The sequence below is a fragment of the Aspergillus karnatakaensis genome, assembly GCF_047715665.1.
Source record: "Aspergillus karnatakaensis strain CBS 102800 unplaced genomic scaffold BJY04scaffold_79, whole genome shotgun sequence".
NCBI classification, from domain to species: Eukaryota; Fungi; Ascomycota; class Eurotiomycetes; order Eurotiales; family Aspergillaceae; genus Aspergillus; species Aspergillus karnatakaensis.
Window position 1 is genome coordinate 44,868 of NW_027395791.1, and position 11,249 is coordinate 56,116.

General features: G+C 50.2%; 4 protein-coding genes across 4 annotated transcripts; 2 read left to right on the forward strand and 2 right to left on the reverse strand.

The window, feature by feature from the left end:
* Window positions 1–182: 182 nt before the first annotated feature.
* On the forward strand, window positions 183–2,279 carry BJY04DRAFT_154525 (putative C2H2 finger domain protein). The gene is made up of 3 exons (XM_073708932.1): window positions 183–1,102; window positions 1,156–1,425; window positions 1,476–2,279. The coding sequence occupies exons 1-3, from the start codon at window positions 294–296 to the stop codon at window positions 2,107–2,109; spliced, it is 1,713 nt and encodes a 570-aa protein (XP_073565433.1). The 5' UTR covers window positions 183–293; the 3' UTR covers window positions 2,110–2,279.
* On the forward strand, window positions 2,280–2,876 carry BJY04DRAFT_154504 (uncharacterized protein). Its single transcript, XM_073708930.1, has one exon. It carries the CDS (start codon window positions 2,450–2,452, stop codon window positions 2,762–2,764), a length of 315 nt encoding a protein of 104 aa, XP_073565434.1. The 5' UTR covers window positions 2,280–2,449; the 3' UTR covers window positions 2,765–2,876.
* On the reverse strand, window positions 2,782–4,466 carry BJY04DRAFT_201441 (putative RNA polymerase II Elongator complex associated protein Kti12). The gene is made up of 2 exons (XM_073713077.1): window positions 4,028–4,466; window positions 2,782–3,947 (listed from the first exon to the last, which is right to left on the reverse strand). The coding sequence occupies exons 1-2, from the start codon at window positions 4,133–4,135 to the stop codon at window positions 2,964–2,966; spliced, it is 1,092 nt and encodes a 363-aa protein (XP_073565435.1). The 5' UTR covers window positions 4,136–4,466; the 3' UTR covers window positions 2,782–2,963.
* Window positions 4,467–4,482: 16 nt separating this feature from the next.
* efm7 (putative nicotinamide N-methyltransferase Nnt1) lies at window positions 4,483–5,598 on the reverse strand. The gene is made up of 2 exons (XM_073713078.1): window positions 4,785–5,598; window positions 4,483–4,737 (listed from the first exon to the last, which is right to left on the reverse strand). Exons 1-2 carry the CDS (start codon window positions 5,355–5,357, stop codon window positions 4,672–4,674), a joined length of 639 nt encoding a protein of 212 aa, XP_073565436.1. The 5' UTR covers window positions 5,358–5,598; the 3' UTR covers window positions 4,483–4,671.
* Between the last annotated feature and the right edge of the window lie 5,651 nt (window positions 5,599–11,249).

Consider the following 11,249-nt stretch of genomic DNA (forward strand, 5'->3'; position numbering starts at 1 on the left):
AGGTAGACCGTTTTCGTTTACTCGACAGCCAAGATTGGACGCCAATGACACCGATCGCATGGACCAGTGATACTCGCTCGACAGACAACTTGGTAACCTTTTGGCCGTCCTTGTTGGGTCGTTCTATTGTTTCTCGCCGACATTCCTGGAGAAATTCGCCATCGCAGACAGCCTGGACCGTGGATATCGGACGCATGATTTTGCTTTTGTCTTGATGTCGCTTTCATAATTTGCCTGTAGATGTACTGACTCAGTCTTTTAGTGACCAAATCTCCCCAGCACTGCTGGATATTATGACCCCCATCCTCAAATCCGACTCCGAGACCATGTCTCTTCCCCGCACAATGCTTCACATGGACCACCACTCCCAATCAAGGCCTATTACAGGACGCATGGCCTCAAGATCAACCCAGGATGATGAACTCTTGAGCCAGGACAGCTTCTCCTTGTGTTCAAATTCGACCCACAGTGATGTTCCCGACCTCAAGCCATGGGCTCTGAATGATGTGGACTCTGTTGACAGCAACACCCTGGCTTCAACCAAGCCTGACTCTCCTGCAGTCCAGATGCTTTCCTTCTCATTATCTCAACATGCCCTGCTTCATTCCGCAGTGGGCGCCAGCGACATCATGTACTCGGCCGGCTCCGAATACCATGGTCTCCCTGACGTTGGACAGCCGGACATGGACTACGGAAAAGCGCAGGATTTCAGCAACAACTACACTTCCCTCTTTGATTTCTCTGCCTTTGATAATGATGTTAACGGAACACACGCATCGTGTACCCCTGAGCACGGCTCTCCTGCCGGAGACAGCCAACTCGCCGACTGGAACATTGCCTCGGACTCCCAGTATAACCAGCCCATGGATCATTACAACGGCAATTTTTACCACCCCATGCCAGTGTCTCCCCCATTGACGGAAGCGAGCAATGATCTCTCTGTAACTTCCTCCTGCTCCCACTCTGGATACCCTGCATTCATGTCCCACGAGGATGCCATGCTCAAGGACATCACCACCACCCCCATTGGACCCCAAGGCATCAATCTAGGAGACCCGATCTTCCCTCTGACTCCCCCTCTGAACGAACAGGACCCCAACAGGTTAGTGTCTCCGAAGCTTGGTCAATTATGCATAGTTTTTAACATCAGAACAGGACCATCCGCCAGTCTAAGAATGCTCGTAGGCCAGCACTGCAGCTCTCTCCTACTCAGCCACAGGTGAAGCAGGACTCTGAATTCTTTCCACCCCTTCCCGTCAAGGAGCCAGCCCGACCCAGATCCAAGGATGGAAGTGAGTCGCGAAACCCGCGCGACCACCCTTTCTACTCTCTGTCCACCCACAGTGATGGAAAATACTACTGCCCCTTTACCAATGGAGACAAGCCATGCAACCACCCCCCCACCACCCAAAAATGTGCATACCAGTGAGTTCTACCCATCCTGGATGCTCGCGATCGGAGACTAACCAGAACAGCAAATACTTGGATTCCCACCTGAAGCCATATAGGTGCCGGGTCCCCAGCTGCATGGATGCTCAACTCCAATTTTCTTCTAATGCATGCCTCTTCCGCCATGAGCGCGAAGCCCACGGCCTCCATGGCCACGGAGACAACCCTCACCTGTGCCTTTTTGAAGGATGCGACCGTTCCATCCCAGGATATGGCTTCCCCCGCCGCTGGAACCTTTTTGACCACATGAGGCGTGTTCATGATTACGCCTCTTCCGAGCGCCCCAGCTCCCCGGATGCTTCTCCCGTCATGAACCAGTCCAAGAAGAAGGAATCTGCCGGACGCAAGCGCAGAGTGACCGGTGTTAGCGGAGCTCAACCCATGAAGCGCACCCGCTCCACCCAGTCTCAGACAAACCCTCTGAAAGCTCTTCAGCAAACCCCCACTCACCACGGCCAGAACCTCCAAGCCGCGGAGCGGAACTACTTCAACTGCCACTCTCGTCTTCTGGAGCAACTCAGCAACATCACCCCCCAGGACTCCACCATGCACGATAAGGTGAACGCCAGCCTTCAAGAGCTCATCACTCTGGGCATCACCTACCGGCAGGCCCAGGCCAGCCAGGCTGTTGCTCAAATTGCGAATGGACACGGAGCATGAATCAAGCATGATGCCGCTTAGTGCGAACCATTTTCTTTTCTCAGGACCGCCCGGGACCGCTTATTCCAGCTCGAAGCTTGCTAGACCAGCTATGGAGCCCGATCTCCATCATGAACGCTGCAGCAGCTCAATGGCCACGAATTTCTTTAGACTGCCAGGAATGCATCCGTGTCTACTTTAGGGTATCATCCGGTCGGGTGGAGCACCGCTCTGGGATCTCATCAGTGTCGTGAACACTAGCCTACAAGGCGATCCCCTTCCAACCTTACTATAGGTGGAAGACCCATTAGGAGCAGCGCACCGCGCCGATCCTCTTTCTTTTGTCATTTTCTTCCTGAAAATGCTTTCTTATCCTCGCGCCGTTTCTTGCGTGCGATTGATTTGTATCACTTTTGTATTTTGGTGTACTTTTGTTGACTCTTTTGCAAGACTTGGTTTCTCACAGAGACAACAAACGAAAAAAAAAGGCGGGTGTTTTGGTTTTCTGTATACAGACAGACAGAGCGACAGCTACAGCGGGAAACAGGACGGAATTTGGGAGGCTTTTCGGGTTACTTATCTATTAGACTTGCTATTTGTTTTTGATTCTTGGTTTGTTTCTTGTGTGAATATTTCTTTCTGTGTCATCGAGCAGGCAGTCGATCTGCTGCTGTGATGAGATTTCTTGTATCTTTTGGCTTACCTACTTGAACTAACATACAATCTCGGGCAATATCTATATCTACATCAATTCAAAAAATGCAATCAAAAAAAAAAAAACAACCAAACAACACGCTCATTCTCCCTGTGTATTGTATCATGAAATGCTATCTATGCTTCTGCTCCGTTATATACTCAGAACTGCATCTACTTATTTAAAACTGCCTTTCTGTCTCATCATCATCCCCAAAATCCGCATTCAAAAATCTCACAAACGCACCACCCACTTCATCCTCTTTCAATCCCCCACCCTTGCTACTCGCGTGCGGACCGCCGATATATGCTCGGTTCATCGTGATCCATTGCCTTCGCAATCTTTGCAACCGCGGTAAAGCGAGTATACCACCAGCCGAAGAGAGATCATCTGTTACACTCGCTAGCACAATATGAGACGGGATGAAAATCGGTGTTTCAGTATGTGGAACGGGGATTGTAAGGCCCTTTTCGCCGTTTTGCGTCGATGTATGTGTGGGGGAAGTAAGGGCGGCCTTTGCGGATGGGTTGGCGAGTGTGAAGGACCGGATTGCGGATACGATGGCAGACGTATGTTTCTCCATACTGTAGAGTGCGGATGAGGCGGTTGTTGTTGATGCGGGGAGGAGTGTTGCTTGGTGCGGTTTTATGACTAGGCGGCCTGATGGTCGTTGAAGACTTCCTGGTCGGTTGCTTGTTCGGGCGGTCGTTGTGCTTGCGGCGGACGAGAGGGTGATGGATGTGAGTGCTTCTGCGAGGGGGGATATTTGATCAATTTCTTCTTGCGACCCATTTTCGTTGAGCGTGGATGGATGTGGGAGGCCTGTGAGTGCGGTCCAGATTTCGGCGATTGGGGGTTCGGCGTCGGACCAGGGGACTGTAAAGAGAGGCTTGTCCCAGCGGCTGTGCATCGAGGGTTCTTCATAGCGGAATATGAGGTTGTTGAGGAGGTCAGGGGGATAGGGGTCGCTTTCTGTAGAGTCGTGACCGGTTGTTTTGGGGTGTTCGTCCGTGGAGGGTTCGGAGGGTGAGGTTAAGGATTCGTTCTCGGCCTCGGTCTGTTTCGCGGGCTCATTGTTGGATTCAGACGGCTGTGATTCATTCTTCCTCCGTATACGCGCTTCGTTGTTCGCGATGCATTGGTCGATCGGTGTTCCAACGTGAACCTGCACAAAGAGAGAGCCAGGTCAGCCCTGCATTTGCAATCTCCAGATTGAGATCCAGTAATAGGATGGTATTGACATACGACGCAACAGCTAGTCCCCAAAGCCTTTGCCTCGCACCATAACTGGTACCGATACCCCTTGATATAGTTCATACCATCCAGAATCACAAAGCTGTCTCGTCCGAGCATGCGCTTCGCGCGCGTATACGCCAATCCGCGCGCCTCCTTCTCTGTCCTCGCGGTGTCATAGACCGTTCGTGGATAGTTGACATTGTCGTGTGTGGAGACGACGTTGATTTTGTATTTTGATTTTGGGGGATTCGGAGAGGAGAGTAGTTGCGTTTGCGCTTCTTCGAGAAGGGTGGCTAGTTGCGTTGCGCGGTGGGTGAGGCCCGAGCAGGGGTAGCCGGTTAGGATGATGAGCTGGGTAGATGGTCAGACAGCTTGTTCAGCTCTACAAGGGAAGAAAAGTTGGGCGTACCGGCATGGTGGGGTGGGGTTGGGGATGGAGGATTTGGAGATATTTTTTGGCGGTTCAGTTTTCTGCGCGGGGCGGGGGTTGACCGCCTTTGATATATTGCCGTTTTTTGGATGGCGGGGTAGTGGCTCTATATTGTGCTGAGGGCAGAAAGTAGGTAGATCAGGGCTGATTTCTTTAACCTCGTCTTGATATATGGTATAAATCTATCTATCATTGCTCCTGCTATGCAATCATGGTATCATGTCTATCGTAGCTGTTCGTCGGCCCACCGAAGCTCGTATCCAAATACTGTTCTTCGAAGTTTCTCGTCCTGTGCACTGTTAGCTGTGTTTCACAATCTGCAGGAGTGATACACACCCCAGGATCGTCCTCGAAAAGAACCTTGTCCACCAACTTCTCAAACACCTTTGTCACCACGAACCCGCCCTGCTCAGCAAGGGGGAAGAACCTCTCTGTCTGCGGGAGCAGCCAGGGCTCATACGGCGTGAAGATCACCAGCGCAACGGCATCCTTCTCCCTCTTCATAGTCTCTTGCATCGTTTTGACCAGGTTCCCATGCTCCCGATGGCTATACACGACATCCGCCATGATCAACACGTCGAATTTCTTTCCCTCCTCAGGTATATAAGCCAGCAATGGTGCCACATCAGCGCCCCATTTATAACCTGTAACGTGTAGCTTCGACGGCGGGTCAGTAGGTATCTGCGCCAGAGCAGCTTCAGCATTCTGACGCATGTTATCGACGAGATCTGGGTCCGGATAGTCGGTCATGACGGTCGTTCGCGCGCCTTTGATCGCACTGACAATGCTGGGTACACCAGCTGCGGCACCAATCTCGAGGACGTCCTTTCCGGCGATGAGTGTGGGGGCGTGCGTCTCGATGTAGTCTGAGCTTATGTGACCTGCATTCCAGAGCATGTTACCCTCCATAGAGATGTCAGTGGGAGAGCATCAAGAATATGAAGGGAGCAGTACATATAGAGGGTGGCTCCCGACGAGACGCACGCGCACGACCTGGCCGGAGAGCATTGTGTGTTCGGCATAGGTTGGTTCCTTCTCCGGCGGGTAGAAGCCCTCCGGGTCCTGGAACATGTCCCCTGTGTCAAAATCGTCCGCCATGATGGATTCAATGTCTGTAAATAGAAGTAGAGACTTTATGTGCTCATCGACAAGAAAAGTAAATTCTTCGTGAGAGTGGAGCTGCAATCGGTTTTAATCCGGCTTAGCGTCCGTTCGGTCGAGTGTCCCGCATATCACATGATCTCACGTGCGCTTCCCCAGATCCGAGTCGGGATGTGGCCGAGATTTCTCCGTGCCGAAGGCAGCGCGGAAATCGCGCCTTGATGCTTTATGTCGCAGCAACAGGTCGCTGGCTGGGATAATCGTCTGCTCATGAGTCTAGGCCATGGCCAGCTTCGGCTGTGAGAAACCTCGAGTGTTGTAATAATGGCTGAGAGGGAAAACTTCGGGAAGCGAGTCATGAACTCAGACTACAGACAAGGGAAGGGACCCTGCGGTTAGCCAAGACCCAAGTCGTCTTGCGATAGCGCCATTCTTCGGTCCAATGGCCTCCGAATCTTCGGAATTTATCCGGCTCTCTGTTGCAGCAGATCGAGTGAGGACTTGACTGTAAGAACTGGAACCAGATGCAGCAGGAATGCATGAGAATCTCAAACCCAACGCATCTTATGAACTTTGGAGCATCGGATTGGAGGAAAATCAGCGAGGCCGATCGCTGCAGCGGTTGGAAATCTCCAGGACCCCTAGTCTGGCAGCGAACGAACACCCTCAGCTGCTTCACCCATTCCTCGGTTCAACGAGACTTTTAAAGACCTGGATTCCAAAGAGCCCAGCAACTCTTCTCATCATTACAGAGGAATAATAATAATATAAAACCGATTGAAGGCTCGGAAGAAATTGGCGAGTGCCGAACGTCATACCGCGGTATCCCCGACTGGGCCCCACGTGGTTCGCTATCGTGCTCATTATCTCAGTCTCAGTCTCAGTCTTTTCTCCATCTCCATCTCCATCTTCTCCCGACTCACTTTCTCCTCTTTTCTCCCTCTCCTCGTCATACGGTCTTCTTTCGCACATCATCCGATCTTCCATCTCCTTTCCTCGCTTCTCCTCTTCTCCTCTTCTCCGCACCTTGGCCATCCTCGCTCCTCTGCACTCCCCACTGAGGTCATCTTTTCCTGCCTTACCAGGCCTCTCTCACCAGACCAAATCGATCTTCTCTTCCTTCCTCTGACCATCTATTCCCTCACAATATTCAATCAACCGCCAAAATGAGCAACGCCGCCGCAACCCTCACCCTCTCTCATACCAACCCCCAAGCCTCGACCACTCTCTCTACTCCCGCCGCAAACCAGACTCAAACGCAACCCCAAACCAAGACTGGCCAGCAAGCGCTAAATGACACAACGCAATCATCAAACACTACGATATACCAACACCAAATAAACACCGGCGGTCCAACAGCGACCGCACCATTCCTGCGAGACTTTAGCCTCGTCGCCGAGGCAGCAAAACGGGCGCAAGTTGCCATCGTCACAAGAGATCTAGAAGGCGTTTCATTATAGATCAGATCAGTTTCTGTACACATATCTCGAAGACAAGAATCACGGTTACAATCACAAGATGCGATGAGATAATCGGTACGCCATCCGGCGTGCTGTGCGGGGTTGGCGTGATGATCGTCCGCTGAATCCGACCCAAATCGAACTTCGTGGGGGAACAATCGTATACCCACGGAGCACGTTCCGGAAGACTTTCCGGCGTGCAACCCGATCTTGGGATTATTGCGGGATGGATATTCAATCTTGGTTTCTTTGTTTGAGTGGCTTTTCTTTGCGGTGCTTGTTTCGGGTTGGTTTTGTTAGTTCCGGAGCCCTGGTTGGCGTTTTCTTTCATCTCTTCTCTAGGTTATATCGCGGTTACTCTACTTCTATATATAGATACTGTCTAGAAGACGGAGACATATATCTAATTCTAAACACTAGTTGATGATCTTGACATGCTGGTAGAGCGTGCCTTTGGCATGACATTCTGGTAAGCCTGATGGAACCACCTAAACCTCTCGACAAGCACTCATCGGAAAGCCAGGGCATGAAGCATTTTCTGTGCGTAGTACCGGAAAAGCGCATACTGGACCGATTTCTCCTAGATAACCAATCACATTTAGTGATTAGACGAACTGACAGGATCTTACTATCTACCACGTAAGCACAATAAACATCTTATCAATAAATAACATGCAATGCCAATCTAGGTCAAACGGTCCTTTCCCCAACGGAATAAGTGCGTCTGCATGCATTCCTGGCGGTGCATGCCGGTATTAAGTTATATCATGAAACGACAAAGATAACCCTGTCCAGCACGCCTATATGTAGAAGGGATCATAGAAGGAGCGTAGAAGAACATCGATATCGCGGACTGAATAAGGCTGGGGTGGCGCTTATTTGACTTTCCTTGATGGTGAATATCTGGAATAGGTTGAAGCGACAATATTTTCTTCTGAGGTATCTTGTGTCTGAGAGGCAACCTCAGGATGACGAAGCCTAACATCTACCCCGGGAGAAAATGAGGCCTGGTTTGGTCATGGAGCGCTTTGGTCGATTTCTTGGTGAGAAACTACCTGAGATAGAACTGAACATCTCAATCGTCGTCATTTAGAAGTCCTTACAATTGTAAAAGTGTCTTCGATATCAGTTGTATATATGCAATCAGGTAGCTAGATTTAGACGAAATTCCTTATTGATGCGAAGTATGTCCTTATTCGGTTTGCTGGGTATCCCGATAGGAATATAGAACGTTCGTACAGCGGTGTCTGGAGATCAAATCGTTCACGATACACTAGTAGGTGGGTGATGGTATGTTCGTAGATTCTGAGAAAAGTATTATATTAGCAACATCACGTATTGAAGAGATATCCTTATGGCTTCGGATATAAACGCTTCGATATCATTGAAATGCCAGTTGAAAGGGTTAAAGCGAAAACCTATAAGAAGTGGCAAGACTTGAGCATAACTTTTTGATGAGGAAGTGTGCAATGAGAAGCAGCCGATTTGAATCTGTGAGATTCACTAGAGCTTGTTGTGTCGTTTGAACCTCATATAGCAGAGACACACTGACGTGGTAGGGGATGCTACCAACCCGTGAGCAACTCCTCCCGTGTAGCTCATATCAGGAAAGAAGTTCAACTGGCAAGAAACCTCAACTGATGTAACAGACGAAAAGGGGTGCGAGAATTGACGCTCTTCGAATGCCTAGAGAAACTCAGCCGAGAAGTACACGCCAGAAGCCAGCTAAAGGGTAAATGCAGACAATGCTCACAAACAATGAAACTTTTCTGCCCCGATAGGACTATTAAATGATGAACCTGCTTGGCACCACTCTCAAGCCCGAAGGATCTTCTAAGTCGTAGGCTTCGACTTCACGGCAAGGGTGCATACGGAGTAGAGGGATCTTCCGTCGGGGAAACACTGGTTCTTCTTCTTTCACATTGTTTCAACTATTGCCGGCCCTCCTGTGCTTGAATGCTCCAACAGAGATGCTTACCAGCATCAAGAGCTCGTGCGCTGTAGAAGAATCCATCTAAACCATGGCACTATTGCATAGATGGGGCCTCATCTAGATAGCTGAGTTCCACCTCGTTCCTTCCTCCGCGCGCGGATACTCCAATAGAGAAGCTTGTCACAACTAAGCCATCGCGCTGACTCAAAATAATCTACAGTTCAATCTTCAAGGCAATCATGTATGGATGGGCTCTCTCCACTCGGGACCTGCCGGGTCCCTATTCAAGATACCAAAGGTCCACCTCGTTTCACCTACCATTACCGACTGGAGAACACTTCACGCAGACGCATGCACACCGATATATTGCGCATCTCGGAATGGAATTATCGTATCTCTCATCGGGAAGTCAATCGGACTACGTCCCGTCCGTCCCACAAGCTTTTGACACAGAGCTGAAGTCTGAGAATGACAAATTGACCCCCTAGTGAGAAGTAATCATGAACTTACAATCCTTCAGCGCTTTGTCCTCCAGCCTTGACACTACAAAGTTCAAACCCAGCGGTCAGCATTAGCTAAGCGGTATACCGCAGCTCACGGCCAGGATCGATGGTCCCCTAAAGTACAGAGTAGTGCGTTGAATTTCCAGGACATCTAACTCTCAGTCCAGACTCCAGCCACAACCGACGGCCCGGAATGCTAAGTCCAGGGCCACATGTCCTTACATCCAACCGCGATAGGAAAAAGAATCTTCAAGAAGGAAGAATAAGCGCCCGAACCGTCAACGGTGGGTACAGTCTACGACGACAGACGGGAAGACAGCGTAGATCTTGCCCCCAGAGGTTATTGCAAAGTTGAAAGAAGCACATGTGAAGACGAAGCTAGTCTTAGCCTTGTGGGCTGTGGATTGCCCTGTTACAGGCTAGTTGAAGTCCGCAGGCGGGGATCCATTATTGATGCCCGGGGTGGGTCTGCCTTGCAGAGTATACAGCCAGCTACGATTAGGGCTATCATGTACGAGAAGGGAAGGGCAAGATCAATAGTTTGCTCTGGTTCGGAGGAAAAGCGATATCTCGCCTGTCGGGCAGACTCCGGGTTGCTAGATCTTCGGAATCTTGAGACTATCCTTACTTGCCATGAGAATGACACTGGGATTGACATTGTCACTGACACTGACAGTTCGATCTCGGAAGATTCGATCAGGGCTACTGATCTGTCAGTATCGCCGTGACGATTGCCTTGCTTAGAGTGCACACTGCAACGGAGTATTTCTGAGGCAAACCATCTATAGGTACTCGACTGCTGCGGACTTACCTGCCCGGATGAATCCTCAGCCCGACAGGGATCGGTACGCTCAACTTGCTCGAGCATATGCCCAAAAGGAACAAGTGGATCGGATTTGATCATGCAGGCTATGGCTGTAACGGTCCTAACGGGAGGCAATATTTATAAGCCCTTAGCCATCAGAAAGACATTATCAGACGTATTGTCCAATAATGTTCCCAGGTGTCTTCTCTAAGAAGTAATGCATCAGAACGTCCATCGTATGATAAACAGATCTAGACCTCGCATTACGTAGACCTTTGATATCGCCTCCTCAAACCCTGGCAGTGGATCTCGCAATCGAGCAGAATGAGGGACCCGAGATCTCACCTACGTTACATCCCACGAAACAACAGGGGAGATAACGACAATCTTGCAGATCAAGACCGAGATAGCTTAGCGAACCGGGCAAAGTGTGTTCGAGAAAAGTCTGCAAGTATGGTTCCTGTCGAAGGCGAGTCGGATCTCTCGAAATTTCCTAATCCGGCGATTCGGGAAGCCGAGACACATAACCGCTATGCACCCCCACCCCGACTGAGCTTGGTATCACGACCTGTGTAGAAGCAATGATTTTCAGATCTACACTGTCCCTTTCTCTCTTTACTGCCGACGAGAATAAAACGGGCGAGATCCATGGACTTCATCTTGATAAGCGAAGGTGCATCACTCTTGGCTGTAACCATACCCTACTTCTTGACTTTGCTGAAACGCCGGACAAGCATGTCCATCAATCCTGGGCGCTCAGCCGTCCCTTATAGATAAGCAATTTCACCAGTGATTGATTTCACGAGGACTTCCGAGCAAACTGACTGGTCAGACACGGGCCCGAGGTTCGCTGATCATCAGCCACACTTTGGACTCTAGTCCGACCCATGGCAGCCCTAAGCCAATTTTTGGGCTGCCTGCTCCACCCCTGACGACAGCCTACATACTGTGCCTGACAATCATCTCTCCATCGAGTCTGATAATGGAGTATACAGACTT